At 35.9% G+C, this 17,423-nt stretch overlaps 1 protein-coding gene across 1 annotated transcript; it reads right to left on the reverse strand.

The window, feature by feature from the left end:
* Positions 1-7,351: 7,351 nt before the first annotated feature.
* LOC143602110 (uncharacterized) lies at positions 7,352-10,657 on the reverse strand. Its single transcript, XM_077079333.1, has 7 exons — positions 10,488-10,657; positions 10,127-10,184; positions 9,220-9,300; positions 9,094-9,129; positions 8,777-9,016; positions 8,551-8,692; positions 7,352-7,892 (listed from the first exon to the last, which is right to left on the reverse strand). The coding sequence occupies exons 1-7, from the start codon at positions 10,655-10,657 to the stop codon at positions 7,411-7,413; spliced, it is 1,209 nt and encodes a 402-aa protein (XP_076935448.1). The 3' UTR covers positions 7,352-7,410.
* Between the last annotated feature and the right edge of the window lie 6,766 nt (positions 10,658-17,423).

A 17,423-nucleotide genomic window follows, 5' to 3' on the forward strand; every position in this document is an offset into this window, starting at 1 on the left:
CGAGCTTGTGCAGTTCGAAGTGTTTAAATGCTATATGGCCTGCAATTGTACCAACCACTGGCCACCAACATCAACAACGCCGCCGACAATTAAACCAATAGCGCCGAAGAACGGAGCTATGGCGTCAAAACCCTAGCCTTTGCTGCCGCCGACAATTATACCAATCGGTATAATTTCAGTTTTGTGACTTGAAATTGATGTGAAAACCAAAGTGTTAATTACACCGGTTGAGATTCTCGAGGTCGCCGGAAAACGAGATTAAGAACTGCGGCTTCTCAAGGTCGCCAGAAAACGAGAGGGTTTGGTGGCGGCGATAGGATATGGTGGTGGTTGGGTGTGTGTTTGTGGCTGGAAAATGCGAGAGATATGGGAGTGGTGGCTGGAATCGACCGTCGTCTCGCCGGCTAACCCCTCACCCACTCTGTATTACCGGCAACAGTAAGAGGTTATTGCAGGTGGGAGGTTGGTGTGGTGGTCATGTGAAGAAGAGATGGTGGTGGTTCGGAGTGGCGGTTGTGTAGTGGCAGTTATGGTGGCTTAGTTCGGGATGGTGATGGGGCGTTGGAGATGGCCGCTGTGAAATTGAATCTGGCGGTGGTGGCGGCGGTGGTGGCGGCTAGGGAAGGTGAAACAGATTTGTGTATAAGAGAGAGAGAGGGGTTTTTATTTGTTAGTTTTAGTTATAAAATAAATTATATATAAAATTACAAAACCACCTCATGTGCAATGCATATGACTAGATTTAACAAAAAAATTTAACTGGGTTAGCATTAAAAGACGTAACGTAAAAGAGATTTGAAACATGAGATATGATTTCAGCCATTTCTTTTACGAAAGGACGTCCACTGAAAAAACGTTCAAACATAAAGAACGTCTTTTGCCGTTTTGTCTTATTTTTTTCTTTGAACTAATTAGATCACTTAAGTTTAAATATATAGTTTAATCCTGAGTTTTTTATACCTATATAACAAGTTACCATGTCTAGCAATTTTTTCTTTTTCTTTTTTTTATATGCTATGTAAATTATCATTTTCTTTTATTTGTTGCAAATTATAAAATTATTTATTAGTTAAATAATATTGTACAAGAAAAGGCTTGTTCTATTTCATGCCCCTATTCAACTTTGTGAAAACCCAGCACCAATTTACATGCTTCTGCCGTAGATCTTTAATTTATAGCACAAAATGAATGAATTCTAGCATTTCTTCTTTATTATTCACCATAGAACGCCATCATCAACGCCTTTCTTCTCTTGCCACTAGGGGTGGCAAATGACCCATTGGTTGAATGGGTTGTCATAAAATGTATATAATGGGTCATAATGGGTCAAGCTAAACAAAGAAAAGGATTGAAATTGGTCAAAACGGGTTGACATCTCTTGAGGTTCTTTTTTTTATGTAACGAGAAAATCGGAGGAAATTTTTTAGTTTTTTTTTACCTTTTTAGGTTTTGATTTATATTTCGAGTTATAATTTTTAATTATTTTTTTAATATTTTAGTGAGGGGTTTCTGAAATCTCAACCCATTTTGACCCATTTCAAAAACTCCTCATTAAAAAATAAAAAAAATAATTAAAAAATCATAACTCGAAATATAAATAAAAAACTAAAACGTTTACTCCGTTTTTCTCGTTCCATTAAAAAACACCACTCAAGAAATGTCAACCCGTTTTGACCCGTTTCAAACATTGTCTTTTTTTAGCTTGACCCATTATATACATTTTATTACAATCCATTCAACCCATTGGTCACATTTGTCACCTCTACTGGACACCATCGAGCATTGCCTTTCTTCTCTGGCCACCATCGTCACCCACCACATCGCCACTCTCCTGTTATCTCACCTCCCAAACAACATCTCCAGCCACTGCTCCTATTTCCCTCTGCCATTGTCTTTGTGGGAAACTCCATCTTCTTTGGCAACTGCTCTTTTTCTCCCAATGGCTCATTTAACCCCTTTCTTATGTGGTTGAGACAGCGTAGACAATCAAAATCCACCTTCTTCTTGCTCAGCCGCGAAATGTTGTAAAACTCCCGACTAGGCGCCCGAGTACTCCCCGATTACTCCCCGCCTAGATCGAGTACTCCCCGCCTCGGCCGAGTACTCCTCGGGTATTTTCCAAGTAATCCCCGAATACTCCCGAGTACTCGCGACTCCCCAGTCGACCGCCTAGGACCACCTAACGACTTTTACAACCTTCTCTATCCACGATCGCGACATGGAAGGTAGTTCATACAAGGCTTCGGGAAGGGAAAATTACATATCAAAGTCCGTTATCGCCGATTTTAATTCTTCAATTTCGATACAGGAGTGTCTCCTCTTTTTGGGCTCAGTAGTGTCTCCTCTTGTTGGGCTCAGGGACTGTGGGTTTGTTAACGGTTCAATTTTTGTTAATGAATCAAATAAATTGAATAATTCAAAAGTTAATCGAAGGCAATACAAAAGGCCTCATGATTTTTACTTCGCTTTAGACCTCCTAAATGGTTGGGCCACCATTGGTTGTGGGTCAGCCTAATCAGGCAAAGTTGTCAAACACAAGAAAACTTGTTTAGAGAATCAACATGTGTTTCTCCCTTTTGCTTTTGATACATTTGGGTTTCTGTCTCCTGATGCCGTGAATTTTTTGAGCAGGGTTTAGCGTGTCGTACATGGTAATTTTTCGGCTCCGAAGTCCCAAAGCTTTGTTTTAGTAGGGTGGGCTTTGCTATTCAAAAAGGGGTTGCAGTGCAGCTTGTTACCCGTTTGTCTGCCACTTTACTATAATCGTTTTGAGTTTAATGAGAAATAACAAGCATTTCGTTGGGAAATGTTCTTAAGCCTTACGTACCATTAATTCGCTTGAAGTCATGTATGAATTAGGATTTTGAAGATCCTGTTGTGAGTATCTGGAATTTTTGCCGGAAACTGAAGAGAGGGAGGGAGCAGAAGCGTCCCGGTGGACTTACGGTACTGGCCGTGGTGCAAAAATTGGGAGCTGTATTGTGGGTTAGAGAAAATTTTTAAGATTCAAAAGATAAAAGAAAATAATTTACACAACATATAAAAAAGAAAAAGAAATAAAAATGCCACATAGACATGGTAACTTGTTATATAGATATAAAAAACTCAATATATCTTTAAAATTAAGTGATCTAATTGGTAAAAAAAAAAAGAATAAGTGACTAAATTAGAACACCCATCAAACTTTGTTGCTACTCTATGGATTTTCCCCTTGCAAAAAGGAGGTCGCCGGAATACACAATGCAAAATTAATAAAAGAAAGAACTTCGGTTTTGGTCTTTGTGATTTTTTATTTCATTTTTTGGTCTAATAGTTTATTTTATGCTTTTATGATACGATAGTTTCAATTAACTATCAGTTTTACTCTAACTCAATAACATCGTCCACAAACCGTTAGTTAACACAACGTTGAGAGGCTTTTCTATATTTTTCACAATCTTTTAATTCATATGAATATTTGTTCTTTCTACTAAATATAAATTTTATACCTTTTGTTATTTTATAACTATTATGTTTTATTATATTTATTTATATATAAATATATACTTTCCTTTTTTTAAAATATTTTTCTTTAAAGCAAAGCTTTTATGCAACTGTATTTCCTGATACTTCCTAAGATACGGTGAAAATACACATTTTATGATTTGGCTGTATTAATAAAGAAAATATCTCTACAAATGATGGTAAAATCTGATAATCAATGAAAACCCTAAATTTTGGACCGACCCCCATTCTTTGGATTTATAGACGTTGTGATCGATAGCTAGTTCATAATCTTAAACCCTATTTTATTTTTGACAAACATAAAAATTTTGTCCTTTAAACATAGCCGATTTATGAATCAGATCCTTTAAAAAGTTTGCCTTCATGTGGTGTCCTTTATACGACATGTTTCTTTGCCTTTTGTTCTTTTAACTAACCGCCATCCAATTCTCCCGTTAAATCCTGAGCCCATGAGGGTATAAAGGTAATTTCAACCATTTATTATTCATAAATATAATAATATTAATTTATATTATAATTACAATATTAATTTATACTATTAAACAATCTGAACCAAAACTAATACTCAGATCAAAGCCGCCACGGCCACCACCACTACGTCTCATTCCACAACCACCACTACCGTCGGAATTCACAGCCCCCACCATTAACCTAAAGTTTCAAAACCTAATCTCTCTTTCTCTCTCTGTTGCCGGCAACCACCACACCTTCGCCGACCACGCTATCGCTAAGCACACTATCACCGGCCACACCGTTTCCGGCATCGAACACACGCGGCAGTGGGTTTGAGAACCAATAGCAGATCGAATGGAGATCTTAATGACTAATGAACTCGATGGCTTCTTGTGGAATTTGGACAGGTGTCGGCCATCGTTTTTCCGGCCATCCTTCACGGCGGACCAACTTGAGTGACGACAAGTAGCAAACTCCAACCATAGAGGGTAGCGGTTGTGGTTCCAAGGTAAATATCGGCGGCGGTGTAGTGGTTGCGTTCGTTCCACATAGTGAAAGAAGAGTCGGAATCATTTGAGCTTTGAATATTGAACCATGAAGAAGATGGGGTTGGTTGGGTACAGGTATTGGAAAAGGTTGTCTGGTGGGTCTCATCTACAAAAATTATATAGTCCATGACTTAATTATGTTGTAGGAATGGTCCTTTAAAGGTATAAAGACTAAAAAGCTCTCACATACCTTGCATATGTTAAGATTTAACGGGAGAATTTGATGGCAGTTAGTTTAAAGGACAAAAGGCGAGGAAACATATTGTACAAAGGACACCGCCTGCAAGTAAACTTTTTAAAGGACATATCCATAAATCAGTGATTTTTAAAGGACAAAATTTGTATTTCTGTCTTTATTTTTATTCAACTCCAATTTCAACCTGCCTTCCTGTTACAATTAGTTTCTTTCTTAATTTCAGTTGTTCTTCCGATTGACTCCATCAATGGTGATGACGAAAGAAGAAACAGGCAGAATATACATTGCTCAGTTCTTGGCTGCCATGACGTATCACGATCCAGACCTTCAAAACACCATCAAATTCATGCGCAACAGACTCCTTGAAATCCAACAAAGGGAATCCGTGCTGATCAAGAAACCCATTCGTAAGATTGTCATCAAGTGCCGTGGTTCCGAACCGGTCGTTCTTCGTAAGCGTACACACTCCGAAACCCTAGCTGCTGTTAATAATACTAATGATGCCGTTGAAAAAGATTGTAAGCGACAGAAGATGATGATGATCAAGAAGACCAATGGCTGCACGCAGTCAACAAAAGTATGCGATCAGAAGACGAAGGAGAGCCTGAATGTGTTGGATTTCATAAAGAGCGTGGGCGGGTTGGAGGCTGAGCTGGTCATCGAGAAGAGGCTGACGGTGTCGGATGTGAGTGGGAATCTGGGCCGGCTGTTGATACCGGTGTTACAAGTCAAGAACCCGGGTTTCTTGACGGGAGAGGAGAAAACAATACTCGGAGAGAAGCAAAACGTAAGCGTCTTCGTGTTCGATCCAGAAAGGAGAAAAGTGGCGTTGAATCTTGGCAAATGGAAGATGAGTAAAGAATATTATGTTCTGAAAACCAAGTGATACACACAAATGGGTTCAAGGAAGAGATGGTGATAAAGGGTTTTGTCATTTAGGGATGTTCATCACCAACTGTGTTTTGCAATTGATCGTGTTGCATGATGACGTAATCAAAGAACAGCAATATTATGTGATTAAGATGGTATCTAACTAGGAAACTTACACTATTGTGATGGTTTTGTTTATTCAAACTCCTATTGAATATATGCATATGATTCTTGAATGTTGTCTAAGTCTTAATTTCTTTATATTATATTCTTGTTGCCAGGTTTTCTTTAGTTTCCACGTATTGAACATGGAATTGTTGCACTAAAATGAATATTGGTGCTATTAATATCATTTGATTTTTTTAATAGTTCAAAGTGTTAAGTGTTTTAATGGTGACTTTGCTCATTAATTATGAGTTATAATATACATTCAATAATCAGTATATGGAAATTAACCATTAGAACAATGTGAGTAAACTTGAAAACTCCATTTTTTAATCACACCAGCCACCATAATTCACTACTGAGGTCCTCTTCTTAATTAAACCGTCATTCTGTTATTTTGTTCTTTATAACAGTCAACAAGGTTTTACTTGCAAAAAGTTTAATGACCAAGAAACATTTGGCAACAATTTTGATCGGCGAGACAAATGAGGAGGCTAGAATCGTTCAACAATATTTATTGTCGTGATCTACTCGAGATCCGTTTTTCAAGTGCGAGTTTTATGGTATTGATTTGGTATCGAATCGTTGTTGAATTTTGAGTTTTCAGTACCGATATTTTCCGAATTTTGCATGAAATACAGGTATCATTTCGGTATCGGTATTTTCAAATTTTGGGATTGGTACCGGTACCATCCCAAGCTCATCATTTTGGGATCAGTACCGGTACCGTCCCAAGCTCATCTAGTGGTATGAAGATGAATTCTGTTTCGTCATCTATCGTGAATATGCAATTTATAGGCGTTGGAAATTTAACTGTTGAAAAATATAGCAGTTAGAAAATATGGTCGTTGGAAGAAATAGTTGTTTGTAAATATAGCCACTGAACATATAGCCGTTGAAATTAATGAAATTTTATTTTAGTGATTCCAACTTGATAATTTGTTTTGATTATATGCTAGAGATTTTAATGTCTTCTTATTTTCATAAGTAAAAAAAAATATTTAATTTCTTTAACAACATAAATTAAACATAATTGAATATTAATATTAGGGGAAATCCCTAGTATGTCCATTTTTTTTTTTTTTTTTTTTTGCGATTAGTGTTCTAGTAAGATCACTCATTCTTTTCTTTGTATCAATTAGATCCCTTAAGTTTAAAAAGACGGTCTAATCCTACGTCTTTTAGCTATATGACAAGTTACCATGTCTATGTGGTATTTTTATATGCTATGTATTAGCATACTTAAAACTTTTCTTATGAAATGGGCTTAAGATTACAATAATATGTTTTTTCAATTATACTTTTAAAGTTTGTAAGTTCTGTTTTTTCAATTATGTAAGTTCATCGTGATTGTATCTTGATTGATGGGGCGTGCAAATTTAACCATAGTAACTGCCTCAAGTACTATTTTCACCTAAGGCTTAGCTACTTAGGGTAATAACCAGATAAATCGAACTATAAATTGATTTTGGTGTCGCTCACTCGCACGCACATGCCACTACAACATATAGAGAAACATCCACAAGTGGTTTTCTATATAAACTTGAAAAGGTCATATAACATAGCATCTACTGCAATAAACACACATACCTATACATTTTCATGCCGGCTCCTTCCAAAATTAATATATACATGATCATACAAAGTTAAAAACTCACCCTTAGATTCATTGTTTCACAATCTTGACCGTCTCATTCGCTTTAAAGGCCATGACCGCTTACTCCTGGTCTCTAACTTCTTTCTGTTTTCAAACTTAATATCCCAACCTTCAATGTTTTTAGGTACACACACATCAAACAACACTTGACCAAGAACACTATGCGGGCTCAGACCCGGTGGGCTTGCTAAATGGACCATTGTTTTCCGTTCATTTTCTTCATCTTGTAAAGAACCCGACTCTTTTGTGGGCCGAGACTCGGCTGAACTGGGCAAGAAAAAGTGGTCATTTGGCCCAGTTGCAACTCTTCTAAAACTTTCATTTGAATCAACTGCTGCGTTTTGAAGATCACAGATTAATTCACATATTGTATCGTGCATTCCCTCCATACCAGTTCGTTCGCCGAGGTTTTGAATTTTTTGGTCAAATATTGAAATTGACTGGTCAAGAAATTCAGTTACAGCTGCTCTGTATTGGATGGGATTGTGCATGTAGTGACCTATGGCAAAGCAAAAGATAAGTGAAAACTCAAAAACAGGTAAATTTTGGAGCCAGTCCACACGGTTCAATTTGAGAACCATTTGGCAGAAGGTTCGTGTGTATTTAAGAGATGAACGAACATCGGAACATGAACAACTTTTTGTACACTTAGTTAAACAAACGGACATGAACACAAGCCTCGTTCATTCGTTCATGTTTGTCAGCTTTCATATATCTAAATTCGTTTATGTTCATTCAAATATGGTTGCTAGTTTACAATTGTTTAAGTTTGTTCGTTAATATACTTTTTGGCCAACTACCAGTCTACCACTTAGTTTAGTTTTAATAACTTTTAGGCCCAGGCCCAAGCGCCCAACACAGTACTTTTAAGAGGTTTTAGCTCACTTATATTCGTTCTTCTATGCTCAGTTATGTTCGTTTATACTGTTAATAAACGAGCATAAACAGGCTCATTTTCTTAACGGACGAACACGAGCAAGAAAACCCCATTTGTTTTACTGCCCATGTTCGGCTGTTCGTTCGCTAGACTGCTAGAGACTAGAGTTAACAAACGAACACAAACAGGCTCCATTCATGTTCAATAAACGAGCTTGAGCCTAAATGGGTCTGTAATAGGAATAGTAATGAGTCATACGAGTTTAAAAGTCAAATCTAACCTAAATGAGGAGAATCCTTCCATCCAAAAAGTCGAATATGCCCTCCTAATTCTTGCACTTGTTGAGCAAATGAGCAAATAACTGGATAAGGGGCTAGATCATCATTTTCCGAACACAGTACGAGAAACGGTGCCCCTAAACCCTACAAATTAACATCACAAAAAGCAGTGTTACAATAAATGATACGAAATACATGTGTATAAATTTTAATATGCAAAAAACTTACAACTGAGGAATAAAGCGTTTGCCAATATTCAGAGCGGTGGGACCCGAATCTGGTTAGAAACAAGGCATCCAAACCAGATGTGACACCTTTTGCAACCATTGATAATAATTTTGATGAACCGGGCACATTCAGAACAGAGGAATTAAGGGCAAACCGGGCACCCAAATCACCGGTCACATTGACCGGACCAGAGTCATACATTTGACCAGAGATGCACGCCATAATTAAACGATTATCATCCTTCACAAAAAGAAAAAAAAAACAAATAAGAAAATGAAAATAGACAAAAGTAATAAATTGTAGGTGTGCATACGTACCAGGTTAAGATGTGCTTCACATGTACCTTCAATAATCTGAAACATAAGTAGAAATAATATTTACTCGTGTGATCATAAAACTTATAAATTAAAAATTACGTTTGTTATAAGGTTAACAAAACTCACTTGTAAAACCTTGTACATACAAGCTTGTGAACCACCGGAAAAGGATGCAAAGACTAAAGGGCATGGTCTAGCCCTTAACTCCTACACCCACAAAAACATAGTAGGCTTAGTTAATAAACATATACAAGTTAGAGAAAATTGCATAAATGGTCCCTGTGGTTTGCCCATATTACAAGTTTGGTCCCTGGATTTTAAAAATTGCAAACTATGTCTAAACATTTGTTAGAGGGTTGAACGTTTAGTCCCCAACATTAATCCCAGTTAGTTCTGAACGATACACAAAATTACTCTCACAAGAATGGCACATGACATCATTTTTCCATTAAAAACGAACTGAGATTAAAGGTGGGTACTGAACATGCAACCCTCACAAAGGTTTGGACTAAGTTTGCGATTATTAAAACCTAAGGACCAAACCTTTAATACATTCCAACCACAGGGACCATTTGTGCAACATTTTCTAAAAGTTATATTAAGGGGATGTTTGGGATTGCTTATATCGTGAGAGTAAAATTTCCATAAGTTACACTTTTGTAACTTATTAACTTAATAAAAAGTTACAAGGAGGTAAAATAAGGAATCCCAAACACCCCCTAAACACACCTACTTAGGGCACTAGGGGCGCCTGCGGGTATCCCCTCACGGGTAAGGGTTGCCGAGCAGGTACAACGCCGCCACCTATGCTCGGGTAGCAGTCGCCAACAAAAAAACTGAGGAGGAAGAGATGTGTTTGTGCACGGAGAGGGAGAGAGAGATGGGTTGAGCTGGTAGGCGGTAAAACTGTCGCCTATTGATGGATGTGAGCGGGTTCCTTCGGTTTGCGATGAGTTGCCGAAAGATGGTTGATTTTGGGGAGGGTTCCCGAGAGGAATGCCCGAAAATAAATTAAAAAAAAAAAAAAGTGTACCTCTAAAAGCTCGTTGAGGATGGAAAATGCAAGTGATGTGGCTTGCTGTGGAAAAAATCTACACAATAATTGGATTGGTAAATTAGAAAATCCACATAACACAAACTGGTGAATCATGTATATCCTAAACCAATAGCAGAAATTGTAACATAAACTAAAGCACTTTTAACTCAAAGAAGCCACAAATCAAACCCCATTAATAATCAAAAGTCCCAATTTGAAAAAGGCAAATTACTATGTTTTATTATTATTTTAGATTTAACATTCCAGAATAGAATACTATCCCACACAGAATCTACACTCTTCAAATACTAGAGGTAAAAGTAAAACTCAAAATTGAGTAGAGTAGAGATGAGCTTACGGGTTGAAAAAATCAGCAACAACAACGAGAGAATTCCAGCCACGAGACGAATACAGATTCACGTAGTCCTTCAATTGGGACTCTTGAATCGAACCCCAAGCAAAAACCAAAACGATTCCTTTCGTATCTTCATCGTTTCTGAACCAGTAGAAGCTTCCGCTACTGAACATTTGATGAAACCCTAATTGAGATTCACAAAAGAAATTATTCTTCAATAATGGGGAATTGAATTGGGTTGAGTATTATTATATTGGTGGTGGTGGATGCTTGGGTGTGGCTTTCACGAGCGTTTTGTATCTTATCGTTGAAGAAACACTAAGTGGCCCCGGGCAGATTACGGATAATCTGGGGGTTATATAGATGTTTCCCACGAGGATGAGGTCCAGCAAAGAAAGTTGTTCTTAAGGTGACCTGCAAAACAGACACCGTAAGCTCGTCACTGAGAAGGGGGGTTCCTCCTTGTGACCACCCTCCGGCGTGAGAATCAGACTAGATTGCTCTGAATATAAGTGTATATTAAGAGATTGCTAGAGAAGATAAGATAATGAGATATCAGATGATGTCCTTACCATTCCAAGGTGTTGGAGTATTTATAGCCGAAGGTAGGTTTCCAAGAAGGTACAGCCGGCTGAATAGTATTCCTGTTCTACCAACAGTGGGCTACGCACAAGCCATGCTGGTTGGTGGATAGGCTGCGGCCGATAGTGACAAGGCCGGCTGTATACTGTTCCTTTACTGCCGGCTATGCACTGTTCCACCAACTGTAGGCTACGCACGTCCCATAGTAAGGGTTGGTGAGTAGGCAGCGGCTAATAGTGACAAACAGTACTAGAGGTTGCTCCTCCTCGTACTGTTGTCGGTGAGCTGTCACCCTGTGATTGGTTCATGGGCTGTTTTGGTCAGATCGTCTGTTTTGCCCAAACCTTGGCAGGTATAGTACAAAAGATCTTCCAGAAGCATATGGACTGGCTCATTTGGGCGGGAGTATTCCCGCCTTGCTCATTTCTTCAGGTGACATTACTGAAGTATCAAGAGTTAGTGCCTTGTGCGTGTAGCCTTGTTATCAGTGCGGGTAGCCTTCCCTGATGGCTTGTATCCGCAGCTGCGGGAACAAGCGGGGTACTTTACCATTGGGAGGCTTTCCCTGCGGGAACAGCTGGCGTACTGCGCGTAAGGTCTTCATCTCTGAGCATGGTGGGTCCTGCGGAAGCAGTTGGTCGTTGCGCAGACGTCCCTCTTCAAGGTGAGTCTTGCGGGTCCAACTGGGCTCTGCTGGGACCTACCTCTTCAATCGTGCAGGTGAGGTGTGCGGTCCGGCGAAGACGACGGCGATGCGGCAGCAAAAAAATTGCTTGGTGGAGACGTGCTTTGGGTTTTTATTTCATCCGCGTGGCAATATGATCCATTAATGTCAAATAATGTTACCACAATAATACATTCAACTATATTGTTTTTGTCACATTTAGAGCATTTCCTTCCTGTATCTTATCATATCCATATAATTACATTAAAAATTAATACACTACAAACAGTAGAAACCTATATTTAACTTTTTCGTATAACATTTTCCATTTTTTCTACTAACAATCACTCATAACCATATCATATAATTTATAAATATCACTTACATAAATATAAGAAACGGACTAATAATGCTCTTACAACTATATAATATATATTTATATGGTGTATTATAGTGTTACATGTTATCGTTGTATAGTATATAAGTATAAACCTATAGTATCATAAATTTGTAATCTACGTTTGTTTTAGACCGATAATATGTTAGAAATAATATATATGATAATTATAAATAGTGGAGAAAGAAAAATATGAATGATTATATAATTATCTTGTGCATCGGATTATATATTAGCTCAGGGTTTATCGCATGTCTTTAGTGGTTGAAACAAAACGTTTATCTATATCATACATATGGCAAATATGTCACGTAGGACATTGAAAGTATGAAACTAGACGAGTTACAAGTTGTTTTAATACCAAACTATCTTGATTAGTTAAATTGGTAGTGAGTTATGTTCGTTTTTGAGTCAAATGATTATTGGGATACACAATGTATAAATAAAATGAATAGTGTTTAACTATATGCAAACAAATATGAAATCACAAACGAACATATGTTCTTTTGTTTGTTTATGTTTGTTCATTGACATGCTAACTTAACTCAAACAAACTTAAATGAATTTAATCCTATTGTATGTGCATTACATTTATGCTAGTATCTATGCAACCAAGCATAATAAACTTTTTTCGTCTAACCGTTCACTGAAAATATGATTTCCCTCCTAGAAATATATATATTCAAGATGATTATAAAGTTTAAATAAAATCCTAAAAGATTATTAAAGGTGATTGTCACTTGTCAAGATTTTTCTTTAAAGTGAGCCCACGAAACTTAAAAGCAAAATAATCAGCAACGTGATTCATGACTTCACTTGCTAAAGTTGTAAGAGATATTACAAGTAATTTCATTATCGAATATATATTTCCTTTTTTTTCGGTTTGAATCTTAAAATGTTATTCGGTCTATTTAACTAGTTAAAACTCATTGAATTTTATTAATTGGGCTTTGAACATTCCCGGCAATATAAGCCTTTGTCTCCTCTAATACTGGCTCAAAACAACTTGAAAAGGTCCAACACCGAAACCACTTGTCAAGTGCGAATTGGCGAATCACACATAAAATATTTAAGTGTTTTCGATGTTCGAATTGTGTGTTTGAAATGGACAAAGTCGCGATAAACTTTTGGAAAAGATATAAAAAACCAACCGATCCGGTAAACAAAAACCCTTTAGAACATAAAGCTCATCAGTGGGCCTCGATCTAGTATGGGCCGTTTACATAAAGGACGACTGAATCACTTACTTCAAGTAAGTTCATACTTGGGCCGGCCTGTTAGTTGTCAAACATTATATTAGATGACCAACGATCTAATGGTAAACGGAGTTACATCATTCTCATCCAACCCCTCATTTAATGTGAGAGGTGTTTTTATAATTTAGAGAGTGATTCAGAATGTTGTGAGTGAAGAATTTTTATATTTTAGAAAAAGTAGTGATTTTTCTGTATATTTGAAAAGTTACTGTTTATCCCTATAATTTTTTAATATATTTTAAGAGTGGTTGTGAGTGAAGAAAAGAGAAAAGGTAATGATAAAAGGTATAAAAAGTATTATTTAATTGAAATAGATATAGAAAATGTAGTGAGTTTTAGTGTAATTTTTGGTTTAGAGATAAAGGGTGGGATGAGAATGCTCTAACGGAGACAAATTTATGGGAATATACCTTTATATCAATTCACATACATATATTCAAAGTTTCAAACTTACCTACGTGGTGTAGGCAGGTATGGCGTATGGGGAACGGGCTACAAATTTTTTTAGTACCATATATTCATGTATTTTGATATCGCATCTGTAGAAATTTTGACACCGAACCTGTAGAAACCTTTACACTGAACCCTTAGAAACTTTGACAATAAACCTTAACCCAAATTTCAATTTAAAACAACTTGTTAAGCCAATAATATTTATTTGATAAACATAAACCCATAACCATCTAACATAACCCATAGCCATTTAAACCTAATTGAGTGATTAAAAAAATATGGGCTTAGCGCGCACTTTCACAACATCGACAAACTCCACGGCACCAGTGCGACGGTTGTTTGTTGAAACCAAAAAAAATACGGGACTCGCACTTAAGTTGGTTTATTGATTATTAAAGTTAGCTCTCGTTTACATGTCGCAATTGCAATTGTTGAGAGATGTATTTCAGCAATAAAGTACGTCAAATCCGATTTGTGTAATCGGATTATTGATAAACATTTAACTGACAGTTGCATTTGTTTTATTGAAAAATATTTATTTAGAAATGTTTCAATATGATGTACCAGATAGATTTTAAAAAATGAAACTCCATATAAGGCAACTTTAATGAATTTATATTATTGACTTTTCATATCGATTGACATAATATTTTCATTACATGACTTGACCCGAACCGCTTAACTAGACCGGAAAGAAAAACCCGAATGAAAAAAAAACAGTCATTCGTTCCTCGAAAATTTTCAAACCCGAATGAAAACGATCATGGCTAACAGAGACAAGTTGGCAAGATAAGGGGGTGGCGGCGATGCCACGACGATCGACTGTGTTACAATGTGGTGGCGGAAAACGAATAAGTTACGTGATGGTGAGAGGCAGAGCAGAGGTTTGCAATGATCAGTGAGTGTGATGTGTGTCTACATCAATGATGTTTTTAAGGTTTATGCATGATTGTATAGATAAAACTGGGAAAGGTAAGGTAAAAACTGTGGGACCCAATTTACACCTTTTAAATTATTGATTTTATTTTTTTCTTATTTATAATTATAAATACTGATAAGCACTGTATAATGATAGATTGATAATATAGTTTCTATTTGGTTTCGTTACTTGGTTTTCGTCCTATCGTGTGTTAAGCCAGATAGTTCTGTTTTTTTGTTGGCATAACAGCTGTCAAATGGCAGCCGGCAATATAGTTTTTTAGGGCAATGCCCAAGCCAAACTAAGCCAAACTCTGAAAGCTAATGTGTGTCCAGTTAAGACAACATATTCTGACCAGAGTAGGGGCAACGGGACTCTCCAAATCTAGAGAGTGCGGTAGCCTAAATACAAAAAAGGTCGTTCTAAAAAAATAATTAATCATCAAAATATTACTTGCTATGTTTACAACAAATAACAATTGGCTATTTCATTTTTATTATTTTGTGATTGCAAAAACAAGTAATTGATATTTTTTGATATATAACCATATCACTTTTCTATCCTTAATATATAAAATCTCATTCGACAAATTCATCTGGCTAACACGAGCACTGCCTGTTTTACTAAACGTGTTCATAGGTTTGACTATAAACTAAGTTGGCCCGGTTTAAGCTAAAAATTCAAACCCATAAGTTTAAAGTCAGATTCATGTCTGTATTAGAAATTCATGCTATTACATATAGCATGCCCTTGGTGAAAGCTTAAAACCATTACTCTTGGAATTAATGAATACTCTACGTAATATATATAAATAAATAGTGAAAGTTAATAACCAATATGGTTTTGTACTTTAAACATATAATGGACTTAAAGATCACCACGATGATATAATTAACGAAATATTTCATGTGTGATGTAACTCTATATCAATTTACAACATGTTTCTAAAATTTATTTATTAAGAGATTTCATGAACTATTAAGAGATATATTTCAGTTAAACAAGCCGACTTGCTCTGACCGATTTAGAGTAAGCTCTTAATGAAATTATTTAAAGACTACAAAACTACGCCTTAATTTTATTAAAATAATAATAATAAAAAGAAACATGATCAAATACATTTTATTCTTAACATGAAAACAGTGAGAACCAATTTGCTGTTATTATTAAGTTTATTTTATAAGTGTTTGTTGTTATTTTTTGTTCGTATTTGCTAATTTTCGATTATGAGACATTATAAGTATTTGCTTATTTATATTTTGTTGTTATTATTAGATTTTTTCTTTTGCTGATATAAGTATTTGTTGGTATTTGCTGTTATTATTTTGTTCTTGATTTTGATTCTTTTGTTGTAATTTTTAGGTTTTTTTCTTTGTTATTATAAATAATTGTTTATGTAGATTGGTATTGTAGTTGGTATTGTTTCTTACGTTCTTATTTTTTTATAAATTGGTATTATTTCTTACGTTCTCATGTTAAGACTAAAATGCACATGAACATTCCCCATAATAATAATAATAATAAAACACGAGTGGAATGACCAGCTAGTGTGATGATTTAATCAAGTAAAGGAACTCATATCATGTGTTCATCCCAATTTAACCCAGGTCACATGAACTATGGATTATGTATGAATATGTTACATTTTGTTAAGAAGAAAAGAAAAGGACAAATTATATTTTCTTTTTAAAAGATAAGTCGTGATGTCTAATCCAAGTGAAAAGCAATGGCATCTAAAGGGCAACTTTTGTGTAATTTTAGAATGCGATCTCTGTGTTTTTATATAGAAAATCCTGAATAAGCTACATTCTACAAACTAGTAAACAAAAGCAACAACGGGTATTCGAGTAATGGTTTATGAAACTTGTAACGGCTTTCGAATAAAACGAAAAATTCGTAAATTGTGTTGGACATCTTTATAAATCAGCATGCATTAATTAATTATACATGTAATCATAAATTGAAAAGCTTGTAGCATAGATACAAAGACGTGTTAGACAGGTGACTCCTTTCACGAAGTTGAAGGTCCAAATATTAGAGTAGATAAAATGTCTGAATTTACGAGTAGTATTAAATGGTACGTGCTAATTAAATTATCTATAAATTGATGTATAATACCTATCTAAAAAGTTATTCTTATGATTAACTTTGTATAATAGTAATCTACTTTTCTATATTTCCTATTAAAATCCTATTAGGGTGACAAAGGTCAATAGCGGAATCAGAAAATTTTCTTATAAAGTTTGAAAAATTTTTAGGTCAGTACTCGGTTATATAAAATTTTTTGGGTCCGGTTAGATCGTTCCGGTCAGGTCGGTTATATAAAAGATAGATGATCAAACAAAATCTCATATAATAAAGTGTGTAAGACGTCATTCGAAAATGTATAATTAAAATACCATATATCTAATGTGCACTAGAGTTTGGGCAAGAGGGAAGCCGATATAGGCGGAGGATGGGAGGATTGACACCGACAAGTAGGTCGCAACATGAGTGATTGATTTATGAGATTAGAGGTCAGGTCGACGGACAAAGACTAACTAGCCTCAGACAAGTTAGAATTTGGACCCCACTTATTCTAATTAGGTTAAATGTGGATTAGGTTGGGTATTGAGCTTAAAAGTTGGATAGAAATTGATTGAGTTGGGTATTAGGTTTAAAAAATTGG

Source organism: Bidens hawaiensis, unplaced genomic scaffold (genome assembly GCF_021521415.1).
Source record: "Bidens hawaiensis isolate Kalapana, Puna unplaced genomic scaffold, B.hawaiensis_p1.1 tig00001960_1, whole genome shotgun sequence".
In the NCBI taxonomy this organism is placed as follows: domain Eukaryota; kingdom Viridiplantae; phylum Streptophyta; class Magnoliopsida; order Asterales; family Asteraceae; genus Bidens; species Bidens hawaiensis.